The sequence below is a fragment of the Vidua macroura genome, chromosome 4, assembly GCF_024509145.1.
Source record: "Vidua macroura isolate BioBank_ID:100142 chromosome 4, ASM2450914v1, whole genome shotgun sequence".
NCBI lineage: Eukaryota > Metazoa > Chordata > Aves > Passeriformes > Viduidae > Vidua > Vidua macroura.
In genome coordinates this window covers 4,217,681-4,236,706 of record NC_071574.1, presented here as the reverse complement: position 1 = coordinate 4,236,706, position 19,026 = coordinate 4,217,681, and the positions used below count along the sequence as shown (strand labels likewise).

Genomic DNA, 19,026 nt, shown 5'->3' with positions numbered 1-19,026 from the left:
AAAAAATAGCAAATAATTAATAAAAGCAGCTTAATAGACTATAAGGAATGTCTGATTTACAGCTTCATATTTTTGCAATAAAATCTTACCAAATACATGCAGGGGAACAAAACTGTTCCTACCTTCAGGGACATCTCTGTGGTCCTCTTAGAATGGGGCCTTGGCTCTTGGTTTTGGGAAGTTCAGGAGAAAATACCAGACACTGAAAGAGCCCCCACAAACCCACCACTTGCATTTACCATGGAAATGCCAGTCTTGTTGCACGAGCCACATCACTGCTCCCCATTTACTTCCCTCTAAGAAAAGGCATTTACACATCCCTTGGGTTTGCTCCATGAAAGCAAATTTGGAATAAAGGGCACTTTGCATGCACTTCTGCATTTTGAGGGACAAGAGGGGCCACAGAGAGCTGTTTTCTTTCTGCTACTGCAAACGGGGCCTTCAGAACAGATTGCAGAAGCATAATGACAAGGTAGGAAGATCTTTTATACCTGATGGAGGGGAGGGGTACTGATGGAAAGCCAAAACTGAGGTATTTATGCAGATAAAATAATGCCTAAGCTGCCAGGCTACCTTAGCTCCTCATAGATCTGGGGTTCAAATCATGAGGAGCTGTTCCCAGGAATGGAAGGGGGCAGTTTCAAATGATGGAAAGTTCAAGGCAGGCAGTTTCCCAGCGCAAATGCCCTTTCCCTCCCAAAGAAGAACAATGAAGTTATGAGAACGTGGACAAGGAAGGGATGCTATTTTTCAGGGGTGGTGGTTTTCAGTAGGGCACAATCTGTGCAAAGGAGCCCTTCTTGCAACAAGCTGCCCTTCCCCATCCAAAGGGGTGAATATGAGGATATTGCTGCCATCCCTTCAGGGATCCACAGCCAAGTGCTGCAGCCCTGGCGCTCCCTGCAGACAGGGTTAATCAGAGCTGTTATTCATTACACACAGTAATTAATGAACAGTTTTTTTCTAGGTAATCTGAAATGCCAGGTGCACAACACACTGTAGGTTCCTATATTGCAGTATCACCAGTCTGCTTAGCTACTTTTACTACAATTTGTCAGCATCATCACATTATTTTGCAAGCTAATTGATTAAAATCGCAAGATACTCTGGGACACTGAATCAGGAAAACTTTGGGATCAGGAGGGCTTATGGGTGGGGAAGAGAAGCCTTATTTTATCTAATCCCCAAAAATTGTATCTGAGGAAAACAGCAAATGCTTCTTCATTCAGCTTGCCTCTGGACACCCATTTATCCAAATCCCATATTGGCTCTTAGTAGCCTGAGAGATCGAAGGATGATTTTTTTTTGGTGTACATAGAGTTAGTTTCTGGGCTAGGATAGACAGGTCCTTGCCAAGGTGGTTCTTTTCCAGCCTGACTCCAAAGGGAATCACAGCCTTTTTCTACAGACCTGTTTTTCCTTTTTTGAGAGCTGCACCCCCATCAACAGCCGATCAGTCTGGAAGAAGACAAGGGGAATTAAGGGAACTGGCCAAGGGATCCCTTATTACAAAGCTGTAATCCAAGGAGGACACTGAACCCTACAAGGAAACAGTAGCACTCATTTACAAACAGAACTCAGCATTTTTATTCTTTGATTGACTTCCTGCTAGTTTTGATATTTGCTACCACCAGAGAAGAGCGTAAAAACACAGTACAACATTGTCAACCAGTTAGGAAGGCTGGAAGGGAAAGCAAATCCCAGTACAATTGCAAGTAACTTGGTGGAGTTTATAATAAAGATTTTTTTTTTGAACGGATCAGCAATGAAGCAATAAATATGCTGCTGCACTGAACCAACAACAGGATTTAATCACTAACTTTGTAGTTTATTGCATTACAGTTTAAAACTAAATGTTATCCATCATCATACATTCACCAACCAGGTAAATGACACTTTTTCATAAGTTTTATGCTAAATGGCTAAAATTCTGCAGTAGCCAAACTAGACTAGGACTAGTAGAGGTAGATATTGAATGGGCAGTGCCAGGCAGAAATATTTTGTGAAAGTACTTCTTTGTCTTTCATTATGAACAGTTAGCAGGTTTAACACTTTTAATTAAAACAAACATCTTAGGGAAGCTATTCTAAGATGCTTTAGATTTTGTAGCAACTCTTCTCTTGCAATATTACAAACTCTTTGATATTGTGTCTCATAAAGTGGACAATTTTTGTCCTTCCAGTTTTCTGCCACAATTTGCATGAAGAGTAACATACAAAGCTAGTCTTTGTGAACATACTACTGGTTTTGCTTGTACCACTCCAGAATACACATTTACAGCTTCCTTGGCATGGGAAGACTGCTTTTATAGTATTTACAGCTCCAGTCATCTTCCTAGCAATAAAAAAGCCATTTTATATTTAATCTAAAATGGAATTTCTATTATGCCACCTCCTTATACCTCACTTCAGTCTTCTTTTGGCGAGCTGCTCTATCGGTCGCTCCTTGCCATTCCCACTGCTGGCTGTATGCTCCTGGAAAGTGTCTCTGCCCAACACAGCCATTAAAATTAGTGTTTGTAGACTGCAGCTTTAATTTCCAGGAAATATAATCATGACGGCACGGCCAGAGGTTTTGTAGAAGCCTCACTTCATCCCAGGACAGCTGATAACTGGAAGGCTCCTGGAAGCAAGAGCCTTTCCCCCAAGCTCCGCAACCACTTTCCTCCAACTGGAACTTGACCTTTCATTAATGAGTTTATAGATGGCTCAAATCAATTACTCATACAACCATCTAATTACACTACATTTGCACCATTTTCCTTCACAGGACCCCAAAGCACTGTGTTACCACATGAGCGTAACTCTGACTTCCACATAGTTCAAGCTATTTTACATTACACTTCGGGAAAAATGGCATTTGTAAAGCAAAATTCCTTAGGGGAAAAGATTTCAAAGCTAGCTAGATACTCTGTACAGAACACTTAGAAAAACAGTTAAAGCAATCACAAAAAGGGAAAAAATACAATTTTATCTGGGTCTATTGAGCTGGATTATGGTATCAAGTGGTTTTGTTGGCATTAGTAATACGTGTCCAAAACAGAACTGTGGCAACAACATGTGAATGCTGCAGGAATGATGGCACCAGTGCTCCAACCCCCAAAGGCATCAACATTAGACAGGGACTTTAATTCTTCTTATTTATGTTGCTCACATGATACTGAAATTGTATTTGCACCTCTGGCTCCTCAGGCCTGATCTCCCCCTGCCCTCATGGGTGTTTTCTTTCAGGGAAAACACAATTCAATCTGTGAGTTTCTACACCAACTTCCAGAGTCCACTGTTATGGCTGCAGCACCTCCAGACCTTGCAAATCCAAATGCTAAAGGAAGATTTAACAGGCTGATCATAAACACCTCACCTAGCCCTAGAGAGCTCTCTAGGAAACTTGGAATTTGCTCCCCATGCTAGGGGAAAACCTGGGTGACAAACTTCCCTCTCTGTTCAGGCTGACACAGCATCAGGACAAGCCTTCCCCCATGAACATGCAAATATTAAGAACGCTACCAAAAAAAAAAAAAAAAAAAAAAAAAAAAAAAAAAAAAAAAAAGTCTAATATAGCTTTTAAGGCATTTAATATGCAAAGAAATTAATTACTGAATAGGTAAGTTTGAGGCTATTCTACCTGCTTGTTCACACATGTGCCTGCATGCTTTGGTCTCTACATGGAGGAAGCAAATACCTCACCCACCATCACAGGGAAAACCGCAACTTCCAGTTCCCTACAATTTAAACCCATGAATAACTCTGGCATTGCTTCATGCAACGTGCACTATCTTCTCTTATCCAGGCAAAATTTATTGTCTGAACTTCTTTTGTCCCTAGGAAAGATACCCGTATCATGTGTCATCACCAGTGGCTCCACTGATGGTGACATTCTCCTTCTCCAGTGAAAATCATGAAGAATCAAACTCAATTGTGGCATGCCAATGCTCTAGGTCACTGACCACAGCTGCATTCCCTGCTCGCCTGCTCTGGCAGCCGAGCACCGGTGATTACAATTTTGGATCTCAGCACACAAAGGAAAGCTTCCAGTGCAGCACAGCACTCTGTGCTACCCAAGAAGACTCACTGCACTGGATTTCAACTTCATTTCCAGCTCTTAAAAGCTCTTCCTCAGAAGTCAGCCTTGCATCTAACAGGACAGATGTGAAGATGATGGAATAACAGTTTCTTTGCCAATTATAGAACCTCCATTTTCAGGCAAACTCTTGGCTTAGTTTCCTGTCCTGGGCTTGCAGTCTCTGGAAGGGGATGAGTAACCTCTTTAATCCAGAAGCACCATCTCTGAAGCAGTGTGTATGTCTTTCAGCAAGGTTATGAAGTGTCTTTAGGGAAATCAAAATAGATGCGTAGATGAAGACTTCTGGAAGGCCCACTGAAGCATCCTCTTCCCCATTTGCACAATTAAAGATAATGAGTAACTTCCAGCTTTTAGTTCATCCATTTCAATGCAAAAACAGGCAGCGAAAAAGTAAAGGAAATAATCCCATTTACAGGCAACAACCAAAACCCCCAGTATCTAGAAAAAAGAGAATTTGCTTGATGCAATTCACAATCTGTTACGAGCACTTATCTGCCTCCAGCTTAAGCATCAGCAGCCAAGAAATGGGCAGCAGTACTCAAGAGGCAAGGACAAAAGCCTGCAGCTTGTGTAGGCAAGACTGAACCATCTCCAGGAGTTGCAGAAGACATACAGTCCAAGTATCTCAGGCTGCAGAAACAACTGAGATCAAGACAGCAATACTAGAGTCAGTTAAAGGCTCTGTAGGTATTTTAGTCCCTAAAAGCCCAGCAGGTTAGATATACAAATACAGCAACCCACACTTCTGAGGGGAACTATACTGCAAACATACACCAGGACAGGCTAACCACGAAAAGAAAGTGGAGCTGAAGACACAACAAAGAAAAGCCTGTTGTTCTGACAGATAGAAAACTACAAACCCCCATAAGTCTTCTGGGATCTCTTGACTGTACATGTCAATCACTGAATTCCATTATGTGGAAGAGGAAGGCTGTGTATCCACAAAACAGATACTCTGTAACTGAACTCCTGCAGCAAAGAAGGCACTCACTTTGTAAGCTGTAGTTTATTTCTGCTCTGTTTTATATGATGAGCCTACAAAAGAAAACATTTGAGTACTTATCTATATTATTAACACAGTAGACTTAAGAGACTGAAGCTTGACGTGGAAACAAAATTCATCCTAACACTGGTGGAACTTAAAAGCTGAGTAGCAAAGCATTGTGTTATAGGACGTCCCAGACATTCAGTATTTACATAGAATGCATTTGCACTTTATGCTCAATGACCACCCATCATCAGCAGTGACATTGTTAGCATGACTGGACAGCACAGTAAGCCAGCCCTGAGCTGCACTCCAGCAAACCCATTCACTGTCAAAGTACAACACAGATTGGTTTGAGTATTCACACAGTTGTTTTTCAAAACGTTTTATTGCATTATATTTGGTACCTTATGTTTGACAAAGGAAATTACATCTGTAACTGCAGGAATAAGAAGCTGGTCTGTTATTGAAAAAAAAATCTTGGGCCCCTTAAAAGTTACAAAGTCTTGGGCTTGCCTGAAACAACTGAGCAAGAAATATATTCTTATAAATGTAGGGCTTCAAGTATTACAAACCTGTGACACTGTGGAAAAGTTCCAGAGGTATCTAAACTGCAGCACTTTTTTTTTTTTTTTTCTGCATAACGTGAACAAGGCCTGCTGAGGTTTTAATCTATTAGTCTCTTGATCAGTCAAAATGGTAGTCAGGAGTTTTCCTCTTTGCAACTTCAAGCCATAGTATGTTCTCATTCTGTTTTCACTCTATGTGAAAAATGCATGCCATCTTTCTAATTGGTGCCACATCACAGTGCATAATTTTATTTGGTTCTTGCATTACAGTTTTAAAAAGTTTGGCCAACCTATGCCAATAGGTTTATCTCAAGAACAGCAATGCTGACTCTCCCCTCCCCACCCCAAGTTTAATTCCAAGAGAGACCATTTTAACTGGTTCCTTCAGGTAAAAACTGTGGTGCAAGAACACCAAACTGATCGTGTACAGTGAATTTCAGAGACACAACAAGCTTATTGAACACACTATGTTTCTTAATTCTGGTTGATATCCGTATGTCCAAGCACCCCAACGTAACGAGTACGTTGCAGGCTTCTCTCTGTATTCTGATTCACATTGCATACTTCCTATGGACACAATCATCCCCCGTATCAAAATCAGTCAGATGCTAAAGCCCCATCAACTCTTTGTGCTCAGTGAAAGAATCCAGTGCTAAAACAGCAGTTTTGCTGTCTGAGATAACAGTAATCTCACAAGACAAATTTAAATTTAATATTTCTGCCACACACCTGCTCTGAGGGCTATACACCTCCAGGTCTCATATAAATTAGTTTAAAAACATGGGTGGGTAGGTGAGGAAAAGGATTGTTTATTTTTTCCTTTTTTTCAATTTTAGCAGCTTTTAATTTTTACGAAACCAAACAACCTATAACCAGTAATATGTTAGATATTTTATATATATACTTTGTCAGCAGGATAAAAAAAAAAAGTAAAACTATTTGAAGGCAACGGGGTTTTTTTCCTTCTGTTCTTTGTGTAAGTTAGAACAATTCAGCAGGTGCGTGACAAAAATATTATACACCAGATATGGTCCAACGTCATTTTTTTGCAATAAAGTTGTTCATATTTCATTGGCCAGTTCTTCAGGTTCTGCAGAACTATCTCCATTAACTGTGATCTTCATATCCTCTTCATATCCAGGGGGCATGAAAGCCAAAGCATAAGGGAAAAGCTTATGACAATTTGCTCTGTAAGTTTCAGATGCTTCTTTACAGTCTCCAAGGCTACCGTCACATAAAGCTTCTAATACCTCCATACAAGTCTAATTAAAGAGAAAAATAAAGAAGTGTTATGGTTTCTTAAACGTTCAGCTGAACACTCACAACACAGGTTTCAAACAGCAGTTCTGCTGCCTGAGATAAGAATGATCTTACAAGACAAATTTAAAATAGTATTTCTGACACAGACCTGTCCAAGGCTCACACACCTTTCAACATCAAATGACATTTTAACTAAACACAGCATGAAATACCAGTGTAGTCTGATTTGAAAGAATGCAGTCTAAAAAGGGATCTAAAACACAGCTAGAAATCTTACCTGTAAAATGAACAGTTACTCGTTTCTTATTTTCCTAAAAAAAACCCATTCTTGCTAATTGGCAACCAAGAACCCCACCATTCTTGGGACACACTGACCATTCCAGCAACACATAACATACCTTTCAATCAAATCAAATTACTGATATTACCACATTTTTCAGATACATGCAGTTTCTTGTCCATTTTTGGTCATGATTTAGAAGAGAAAAAGGAGATTTCCTGCGTAATTTTTTTCAGCCTGCATTCCAACCATGAGCAACTAACCTGCTGAGCTCCACTTTTAACACCTGCCCGTGGCTGTGTGCAGGCATTAGCACAGCCAGGCAGGCTTTTCCTGCTCCTCTGACATTCAGTACAGTTTTTATTTCTTCTGTGTACTGGGATTAACTGCTCTGTCCTCCTGCTGCAGGGTTATGGAGCTCTCCTCAACAACCCCTTTTCCTCACATTTGCTCTCTGTAACACTGGCAACCACCAAAGGTCAAATACGTCTGGTTTTATGGCTGCAGCGCGCTCCGAGACAGCTGGTCTTTATTACAATGAAATATAATAACTTTGATCTCCTTGCATACAAAAATGCCTTTCAACAAACACCTTTTAGATCCTCCATTTTTAGGGCACTTTCAATTTGTCATCTAGAAGTTCAGTAGAAGTCCAACTCTTCCTTCATGTTGGCACCAAACATGCTTAAACTCGGCATTTTCAGCTGTACCACAATGCACTGTACAGGATGTTTATGCACTGCTGAGTTGTTAAAAGCTTCTTCTAGTCTTACCAAGTTTGCACCTCCAAACCAACCAAGCATTTTTGGTTACACTTAATCTTCCCCCAGTCCAATTCCCAGAATCCCACTCACAGGCACCAGCAAATAGAAGGCAAATTAATTTTTGTTTTCTAAATCTATTGATAATTTAGATTAAACTCTTTGGAGACCACTCAAACAGTAAGAAAACCCAAATTCAAAAGCCAACACTCAAACAAGACAAGTTTATGAAAAATGCTAAATATGTACTTCGACTATAAAAGACATGAGTTTGTGTTCCATACTGCAACAGCTAGAATAGAGAAAAGATTTGAATCTTTAGCATCCTAAATAAGTCGACAAATCAAGGCAAATTGTCCTTTATTGTCCCTTTTTCCCCCCCTCTGTCTGGTCCAAAAATTCTGCTATGAGCTTAAAATTCTTTACAATTAAAGTTCTATTGAAGCCACTACATTTCCTAAGAGATGTTTCTTGGTAAGCTCCATTTTTTTTGTCCACAAAAGAATAATTTTAAAGTAAATATTTACCAAATTTAGTTGCAGTAGATCTAAAAAATTGAGTGCACAGACTACTGTAAATTGAGAGTCAGAACTGACAAGTCCTCCCAGATGAAGGTGGGGGAATGGGGAAAGGGGCATGGAGGCAGTGTCACAGGGAGATTATTCCATGACCACCAGAATAAAGCAAAGACTCAAAATTTGGTGAGCTTTTCGCCTAACTACATGCTAAGGCAGAACTGTGCATATGCAGCTTTTCTCAAACCTATGGTAATTCCCACAGCTTGCAGGAAGTTGACCATGGAAGGCCTCCCCAGAGTTTGTGCCACTCCTTTTCTTGTGAACAGTTGCCCGTGTGGCAGCCAAAGCTCAGACAAACTACTACCTTTTCTTTTGCCTTGTGAATTCTCTCAAGTTTAATAAGTTCTCCCATTACCTGTAGCAATAATATGGCTTCCACTGCTGCTATTTTCCTATTGTCACAAAACTAAATTAATTTAAATGTGCAAAAAGGATATTAAATATTTCAGTTCAGATGAACCTGACACCCTTTTCTTTCACAACTCAACCTCTGTACGGTAAGGCACAGCAATTATTTCAGCTTCCTCTTGCCTCCAAAATTTGCTTAAAGCTTCCACAGATAAAACAGAAGTTGTCTACAATTTATGAATACATTACCTGAAGATTTCTGTTAATAAGGGATTCATCCAGGGTCATTGCCAGTTCCACTGCCCTTTTCTGACTGGAAGGATCTAAATAGTACATCATTTTGGCAGCTACAGGAGGAAAAGTAACACTTGTTACCCAGTGGATGAGCAAAACCATCTTATATACAAACATAAAATAGAGGTAATATGAGGAAGAGGGGGGACTGAACTCTCCAGCAGTAGTTCAAAATGGAACCAACTTGGAGCATAAAGCTTGACACCTAAGCAGGTAGAAGGGAAGCTCCAAACAAAGCATTAAAACAAACATCCTGCACACATTAGAAACAATAGGGTAGAGGTTTGCATTTCAGCAGCACAAAGAGAAAATGAAAGAAAACCACAGACAACCTGGCAATCATGTTGTCAAAAAAACACAAATAGAGAAGAAAAGCACTCCAGAGGAAAGGAATGATTGTTTTATCACTGGGGCTGATACTGAGATACCACTGCCAGAGAAGCACAGAAAATGCAGAAGTAGGGCAGAACAAGGAAAAAGGCAAAATACCTGATAACCTATGTGGCAGTGAGTCATAGTTCCTTTTAAGGAAAGCTTCATTGAAGTTCTTTGGATTAGTTGCTCCAAAAAGCCGATTCATTTCTTGGTTTAACACTGTTCTAACAGCATCAGGCAGATCCTTACTTTCAGATACTGTTGGAAAAAAGAAGCTGAGGTGAACACAGGTAATCACAATAAAATATGATTTATGTATTTATTTTAGCATTTTTCATGTTTACATTACCAAAGTATCTCAAAAGAAGATGCATGAAATTTGAAAAGGTAAATACTGATTGTGGTTAGAAGAAGCTTAACTGTGGCACTTAACTGATACTCAGAAAAAGTCAGAGCTTTTTTACATTAATATACTCCCCCCCTTACTAATTAAAACCTATTGGGCTCAAAAGGTTAATGTCATAAAAGTCTGTTCTTAAATGTGTCTACTCTGTAGCCCCCATCAGAAAAGGTGACCTTTGGGGCAGGGGAAGGGAGAGATTTCTTCCAACTCTTACCAATATGGACAGAATTCTAAGCCCTCTCCTTGCACGCTGACACAGGCTGTCAGCAGAAAAGCCACATTCCTCACTCAGCAGTTTCCATTTCTTCATTGCCCCTCTCTTTCAGCCTTCACATACTGGTCACAGTCTTAAAAACTCTTAGCAATACTGGAAAGACTCCTAAATCCAGATGCAGTCATAATAACCAGACTTAATTTTAGCATGAATCAGTTGTTTAAAAAGCTTTCTAATACATGCTTTACATATTTTGAATTAATTGTGCTAAAAACCAATGACTGCAGGTTTGGCATGACCTGGCAGTGCCCACAGATGGAGTCCTACCAAACAGATACATACCACTGCTGAAGAGATGAATCATACACTCGTGAAGCCAAGGATGACTAGAATCAATAGCAAAGGCTCTCTTCACAGACTGAAGCATCAGAAGGAACTTCTCTGGAAAAAAAAAAAAACAAGTGTTGACAAGTGTTCCAAAGCCTGTGGTAGGAAATCACTGCATTGTGTTACAGGAGTATTTAGTGTTTGAAATTAGAATGATCAGAAGAATTTACAGCCGAGTGTGCCGCAAAAGCTAATTTTAATAACATGCATCTATTTAACCAGTGAATTAAGTGGATAATCACCAAATGTTCACACTTTGGTTTTCACAGACTGCTCATTGCTGGCGTGTTGGTCCAGTGAAAAGTTCTGTGTCATGGCAGGGATGGGCTCCTCACATCTCATCAATAATTGCTGCATAAGTTCCAATACACACTTTTATGAATCACAAATTGTTGCTTTCATTAAGTGTTCTCACCTACCTTTTCGAAAATAAATCTCAAAGGCAAAAAGATGAGTCTCTATTTTGTTCTTCACTAAATTCTTCAGGGGTGTTAAAAATTTAATGGCTTCTTCCAAAGGTGCTTCAACCTACAGATTCAAGGAAGTGACACACAACTAAGTCAAAGTTCAAACCTAGTAACTACAACAAAAACCAGCTGAGTCACATCAGAGAGTTTCTCTCCTAAGGCAGTGCATAAGATGCTTAGAACCTCTTCTGTTACAAATTTTGCAACTTTCACTCAATGTCTAAACACAGACTATAAAGTCCAAAATATTTGCTTTCTGATGGCTACAAATTACGTTTGGCCATAGAGACACAAATCTTTTCCTTCTATCATACACCAGCAGTGAACACAACTGGAGCTGAACCTGCACTGAAAAGGGCAGTGTGGCTGCTCACACCAACCTACATACATGGGCCTGAGGTGATGGTAAATGACTGATAAAACACCCATGACATTCTGCTCATGTGAACTTCAGACAGGTTCCTAAAAGCTGCCAGGTCATGGTTAAAGTCCCAGCCAAAATACCAACAGCAAGCTGGAAGTAATTAGATATTGAAAAAGGTCTCCTGATCTCAGCTAGTGTAATCCAGTAAATGGATAGCTTTCACACAAATTAATTCTTGCAAGGGTTCTTTACAGAAAAGTATCTTGCACATAGAGGTTTGGGATTACTCAAACAAGAACTGTGAGTTGTCCTTAATTTTTTTTTTTTTTAATTAACAGAAACTACTCTCTAAGAAGCAAATACAAATTTTGTTGTGTGCCAATTCAGCAATTGTTGAAGTGATACATTTTGTTGCATGTAACTTGAGTTGAAGATCGCAATGGACACCTTCCTGCTAAATATAACTACAGCACCTGTCATAAAAACCACTCGCATCACTTCTATGTGCTGCTGATTTTGCATACACATTGTGCACATAACTATTTGGAACCAATAAAACTTCATTTCAAAGCCATGCCTGTAGTGCCAAAGATACATATCCAAACAAGTCCAGGGGCAGCTGTTTCAGGAAAACGATTTGCAAGTGACCAGCTATGTGAAAAATGGTCTTTTGGCACCAACTGCATTTGGAAGTGTCTATATCATGATTGTGATATTGAATTTGGAATTATATTATATTGACATCTGTATATTACAGACATAACTAGATTTGCCAAAGAAATGCATTAAATAGCTGCAATTATTCCTTATAATCTTGGGGACTGGCTAGATTTTTCATGGCTATCCCATGACATCCCTCTACTCCAGAACTCAATTTCAATACATGCTGTTGCATTTCCATCTTGACTAGCATTGCAATTAGTTCTGCTTCTTGCAACCACTGAACAACGGAAATACCAGCAATATTCTTAATAACTAGTCAAGTTTAAGTCATGTTTCCTGACTACGGAGTGAAGTTCACTGACTCAACTTTCAAATATCCCCTCAAAAGCAAATAAAACTCACTTCAGTGTGAACAGTATGAATATAGATTTAGAATACTGGATCTATAAAGACTTGCAATCTATACTACTATTGCTATAAATTAGTTTTTCCAGTCTCTATAATTTTCTTATCTTTCCCTCCCATTTTTTGAGTGTTTTCCTGCTCCTTACAGGTATAACTTCTCCTAAAAGAAGAGTCTTCTGAGTCACCTCCCTTTTATATCTCGCTATACTTCTTAATCCAGATCTCTAAATCCATCTCAATCTAGTCTACTATTTACTACTACAGCTTCTTTATTCCTTCCCCCCCTCCATTCAAAACATATGCAAACAAATCTTGTTAAAGCATTCTGTGATTCAGTGTCTCCTCTTTCACAGACTGACTGTGCGAACAAAAGAGTATCGGGGGCATAAAAGAGTGAACTAGCCCTAGAAAAGAATTCTTTTTAAAATGCTGCCTGTGAAGAAATGCCATGCCAAAAAAAAATAATAAGTTATTTAAATGGTTTTTAAGTTTTATGTGTGCTCACTACAAATTTTCTAGAAATTTCTAAGACTTTATTATTACATTGGTAAGCACCTTTGCCAGTTTCTCAGGGATAAGTTCCTCTTTCGGTCCTCCAATTTCTTCATCATCATCATCTTTCTTCTTTTTCTGATTCCTCTGTTGCTTCTCCTTCTCAGCATTTTTCTTCTCCTCCTCCAGTTGTGCTTTCTTCTGGGCTCTTCTCTGCTTATTTCGTAGCTTCTTTAGCTCCTTGTCAGACATATTTGCTGTACACACACACAGGACAAAACCACACAACGCTGATGTCTCGTATTAACAGCATCAAGCAGTTGTCAGACAACATCACCTTTTTTAAACCATATCTACTAATGAGCAGTGCTGCCATTACCTTTGTAAAAGCTTATTTACTATGGATAGATTGTTTTATAGGCTATGCTGATGCTTCATAATTCACAAATTCCTTAGTGGAATCGAGGGACAGAAATTAAAATAGTATACTGAGATGAAAAATACTAAAACTTGACAAATTCCTCTTAAAGGATCCTCTCATGAAGGATCCTCTATTTGTACCATTTGAGATGCCCCAAGCCATAACTGCTTATGCTGCTCTCGAATCAGAAATTAGAGGGGAAAAAAATTACATGATTTAAACATCATTTTTACATCAGAAGCAAGAGATGATAAAATTTAAGTTGCTACCTAGTGAAATTTCTACCCACTGATAAAATGCTTAAAAAGCTACTACCAAGCACATCTGCATAACTCTCCTATTCCATGGACAAACCACAAGGAGAATTCATGTTTCTGCAGTCATTCCATACCACAAACATTTGTACTTAAGAAACAGAACTCTCACTACAAACCCATCATTGTTCTGTAATAACCACAATAAGAGCATACATTAGTTTAATTTCCAGCAGAACATCTACTTTACCTTGCAGTCCAAGCTGCAATTTGCCAACTTTGAGTTGTGTAGAAATCTGGTTTTGACTACCACAGTTGACAACCATAACGAATGCCAGACCTTCCTAAAATACCCACTAATTAGTGAAAGTGCATGATGAATAAATCCTGAGGGTTGAATACCTGTGTCAGCCTCATGTTCCTTATTTTCATCTGTTAGGGGATTATCATGAAGTTTCAAATAGATCTCTATGGCAATCCGTGCTGCTTTGAAGTAGAAGGGATGTTGTCGAAGCACATCTTCTAGTTTTAACAAATCCACATAAGACCTAAGGGTGATCTTCCTCATACAGTAAGTATGGAAGTCAAACTGGTCATCCGTGATTTCTACAAAATGCTATCACAATGTAACATACCATTAGTTAGTACGTATTAACAATGAGATAATAACCTGGACTTTCAAAAAAATAATTTAGCAAAAGCCTACTGTTTGACCAATACAACCTAACTATTACAAACATCAACAAAACCCTCCAAAAATAAAATCGTGGTGAAAAGAACAGAAGGCATCTTAGCCCAGAACTAAAACATATCAATTTCAGTCTCTTAGAAGTAACTACCTCTAAGAATTTCCAGTTTAACAGACAACGGTTTTACAGCCACTGCATTCAAACATCATTTGAGGATGATTCAATCTTCTATGAACTGCTCTGTTTTTTTTTTTCATTCAAAACTATAATATTGATTCCACTATAATATTGATATTTTGAAATACTATGGCAATGAATCCCACACTTAAATGAGACATGATGTGAGAAAGTATTTTGTTCAAGCTCTGCTTTCCACACCATCTAATGTCCCTTTGTTTTTATTTGAGAAGCAGTGAAAAGTCATTAAGTCATGAAGTCTTTAACTTCTCCAAGTACTTATGATCTCACATAACTTTATCCTAAACTCAGCTTTGTTTGTCAAAGCTCAGGATAGCAGAGTAAGCACACCAAGCTAATTGCAGTCTCTTCCTTTGGAAGTTACCTCACAGCAGGTGTTTTACCAGCACATTTTTAAGAAGGTGTGATACTCAAATGTAAACAGTGTGACAGATTTACATAAAAGAAGAAAAGCAGTACTTCTTGACTTTTAATTCCTCACGTGTCCTTTTGACTGCTGCTCCACATCTGCACAGTTTTTGCAGCATTATATGTAATGGTTTCAGGATTCCTGAGCAGCAATAATTATTGTAAGACCTTTTACTACTTATGCATAGGCAGAGAATTTGTCACTGACTACGCTGCTGAACACTACATTTCATGGGCTGCTTAATTCAGTACTGAGACAGAGCAGGTGTTGGCCTTGCTGTTTTCAGTCTGTTTCTGTGATCATGTATTGATGAAATAATGAAGACTCTATAGAGATGCCTTAGTAATCTCCATCATAAACTACTTTTCTTGCAAAAGCTGTTTATTTGCTCCTACTCTGTTTTTCCAGCCACAAATCAGCTATTAAATCCATGAGATCAACTTCCCTACTTTTTCTGAGACAGTTTAGATCCTTTATGTTGTAAAGCATGAGATAAAAAGTGCTTCTGAAAACCAGAACACATTTTATCAACTAGACTGCCCTCTTCACATAATTGGCCCCTCTAAAAGATTTGGAAGGCATTACTCCTGATGATGGTTTCTGAATTCAACATATTTGCTGATCTTATTGTTGAACTTTACGACACCTTCAATTAATCCAATAAATAAATTAAACATAGTGACTTAAATCCTTAGAATTTTTTTTTTGGTGGCTTAAGTTATCACTTTATTTGCTGACCTCTTCTGTTACCCAAGACAATTTACAAGACTAATAGCTTTTTACACAAAAAAAAAAAATCTACACTAATTTATTTAAAGGATTTATGCAAATAAAATGCAGTCTTGGCAAATCACAAACTGGTGTGGATCACAAGGGACCTTAAAGGTCATCTGTTTCCAACCCTCTGCCATAGGCAGGGACACCTTTCACTAGACCAGGTTACTTTGATAATTTTACATTGCCTTTTTCAAATCAGAGAATATTCCAGAGCTGAGTCCTCCTTGCAGAAGAGCAGCAATGCTGAAATCCCCTAGCACCTCTCTATCTGCAAAGAGGCACAGCTTCCTACTAAGTTCTGCTCTTTCAGCACTTCTTTTACACCCTCAGCTGTCTAGTCTTTTTTCTAGACTTTAATGTGCTTTAAAAAAAGCTTCTTTCTAAAGTTGTGCATCCAAATTCTGTTGTTTACCTCACTATGGATATCTACATTTAATGTGCAAGTATCCCCCCTTTTTAATAAAATTTCTACTTTAAGAAGTCTTTATTTTTGCAATAGCTTCATTTAAATTGTAGGTTTTTTTTTTTTTAAGGAGAAGATAGTTAATATTTTTGGTAATATTTTAAACATGTATTGTGTACCTCCAAAATAGTGCCTTAATAGTAACTGAGATCTGTCCTTTACTTTAAGGATGGGCTTGTCAGCTCATCCACTTATTTTTGGATTTGAAGTGCACATACTCTTCACTTGTATCTAAATACCCATTTCTTATGTACATTGCCAGAATTAAAATTATTTTTGACAGTTTTCTCCTCTCGTCTGGATCTTTAAGTAACTTTATAAGATCTTTTCATAATACACAGTTTACAAAGGAACTTTTAGGAGGAAATGCAACTTGCCAGCAACCAACATGAAATCCCTCCTGAAGCTACATTAAATGCATCCTTACTGCTCAGAAAAGTAACATATTAGCACAGTAAACTTCAACCAGTGTTTTCCAATCTAAGTCATTGAGCTGAATACGTACTCTCTCAATTTCATGGCATTTCTTAAGTGCTTCTCCAAATTTGTTCATTGCCTTGTAGGCTTGTGCACATTCTGTCTGAAACCACATGCACTGCATTTCATTAAGGTTCTCTACTGCCGAGGTTCCTTCCTAAAAGCAAAAACAGCATTATACAAAAAATAAATCTCACTGGATTCATTGGCTGCTATTCCTTTTATCTTGTCCTAATTAAAAGCACAAATAAAGAAAATGAATGTTAAATCTCAGAACTGAAGTCCTGAAAGTTGTTAAAAGTTAAAATTGCTTAGCTTTGTTGATTAATATAAAAATACAAATACAAACATCTTTGTTACACGTATTGGAAGAGTCAGAAAGACACAATGAAGAGCCAGGCAGTGACCATTTCACTGTGACAGTTACTCATCTTCAGATTAGGAGAGACCTTCATTCAGTGTTTTTAATACTGTGTGCACAAAAGTAACACATGGCAGCATGGAAAAATGGCAGAAAAGTTCTAGCCCACAACAAGACCCTGACACCTGCAGGAAATCCTGCAGGATTTTCTTTTTCTCCTCAACCAAAATTGCCATCTGCATCTTTCAGAGAACTGCTGATTGAGTTAAGCATCCTCACAGTAGTAGATGATTATTTCTCATGCAATCAGTACTAGAGAGTAAGGTAAGGGAAAAGGGACACTTAACTTTGACATCTTCTGGTTCAAAAAAGGGGATTACAGTTGTCTTTCAAATCTGATATTTATATATATTCGCACAGATCCACAGAACTTAGCAATGAAAGAGAAAGGCAGTGTTGAAAACAGCCTGATTTAGGCAACTGAAAATGAGGAAAAAGTGCCAGTTCTGCCAGCATTTTCATTATGCTTAATCTAGGACTTCTCTAATTATTGTTTTTTAAGGAAGAAGCCTGTATTTGAGCACTAGATATAAGATCAAATGGAGATAAGTGAGATTCTAAAGAGCAACATCATCAAATTGTTTCAATATTTCTCCATTTCAGTTTTGGGTAACTGGTATGCTTCCTTTTTAACATCATCTTCAAGCTACTTAAGGCATTGAGGGAGGTCAAATTAACCTAAATTCATAGTGGGTTTGCATCAAAACTCAAACATAAAGCTACTGAGCATATATAAAAGAGAACTTCCCCTCCCCTCATGTCGGCCTGCACATAGCCTTCATTTCACAAGATCCTTCAGGTTTCCTTTATGAACAGAACTCTCCCTTCTCTCCATTCTACCTTACATTCCAGGTTTCTCCTGCTCTTTAAGAGAGGAGAAAATGGGACAAACAAACAGGAAAGGCTTTACTTTTGCAGGTAGATCCCAACAGCTTGTTGTCTGTCTCCCATAGACAACACACAAATGACACTGCCAGTATTGCAAAACTTTGGAATTTGACAAATAGTCTGGAGAGACTTCACTGTGCTGCTTTGACTTGCAGTTATGAAAGAATAATATCAAAGTAGGACATTTTAAAAAGTAACTAACCTGTGTGACCATCAAACCTATCAAAATGGGGCTGCTGCAGGGACAAAAAGTGCTGCATGAAATTATGCAATTTCCATAACACAACATTTTTCTTCCAGATAACTGGTCATGTGTAAGAACACGGAAAAATAAAAGAGGTGTAACATGCAGCTTTCCTTCATCACTGATAAACAAGGACTTGGGGATGAAACGTTCATACAAGGAAGACACCTCACAAAGGCTCTCAGCTGTTAGCCACATAAAAAAAATTATTTTCCAAGAGACATCTGAATTCTCTAACTTGCTACCATTAGAAAAAAGAGTCGTGGACAACTTTAAGAGATCTTTCAAGTATCATACAGAATCAACATTAAACCCAAAGATTACTGTGCAAAAAATATTTTCTCAGAAGTTTTCTCTAAAACAGGCATGCTGTATTTTTCCTACCTAGCAAAAATAACCAAATCCAAGCTTTGTAGAGTTTTCACTTATTCCTATGAAATCATGCTTATCCAAGTTTAATTCAAACCCTGCTATGGACTACTATAACTGAAGCAAGCAACTATAGTTGCTCTGAAACAGAATTTAAATATGATAGAGAAGCTGACTGCAAAGTTAAAAACAAAAAGTTATTCCATAAGAGATTAGGCCCACATTATTCCAAAGACTTCTAATTAAGTGCAACAAACCCGTGTAAACTTAGAACACATTTCTTCTGCTTCTTTAATGGAGTTTGCTTTCAACATATATTTTGCACACTTGGAGTTGATAAATCTGTCTGCTGTGTCCAAAGCCTGAGCTTCATCCATCCACCTTGCAGCTTCTTTAATATTTCCAGCATGCTATAAAGATAAAAATTTAAGTCAGATTGAGTAATTATAAAACATGCATGTTTTATCTATCCCACTGCTTGAAATAAG

The 19,026-nt window shown here is 38.3% G+C and overlaps 1 protein-coding gene across 1 annotated transcript in view; it reads right to left on the bottom strand.

Annotated features, from left to right (window-relative positions):
• Nucleotides 1-5,437: 5,437 nt before the first annotated feature.
• Nucleotides 5,438-19,026, bottom strand: part of NAA15 (N-alpha-acetyltransferase 15, NatA auxiliary subunit) — a 37,788-nt gene continuing 24,199 nt past the window's right edge. The window contains exons 12-20 of the mRNA XM_053976088.1: nucleotides 18,796-18,948; nucleotides 16,645-16,773; nucleotides 14,006-14,219; nucleotides 12,992-13,185; nucleotides 10,957-11,065; nucleotides 10,493-10,591; nucleotides 9,648-9,791; nucleotides 9,114-9,211; nucleotides 5,438-6,899 (exon numbers count right to left, since the gene is read on the bottom strand). Of these exons, the coding sequence (XP_053832063.1) occupies nucleotides 6,699-6,899; nucleotides 9,114-9,211; nucleotides 9,648-9,791; nucleotides 10,493-10,591; nucleotides 10,957-11,065; nucleotides 12,992-13,185; nucleotides 14,006-14,219; nucleotides 16,645-16,773; nucleotides 18,796-18,948 (1,341 nt within the window). The 3' untranslated portion in view covers nucleotides 5,438-6,698. The remainder of the gene's footprint in view (nucleotides 6,900-9,113; nucleotides 9,212-9,647; nucleotides 9,792-10,492; nucleotides 10,592-10,956; nucleotides 11,066-12,991; nucleotides 13,186-14,005; nucleotides 14,220-16,644; nucleotides 16,774-18,795; nucleotides 18,949-19,026) is intronic.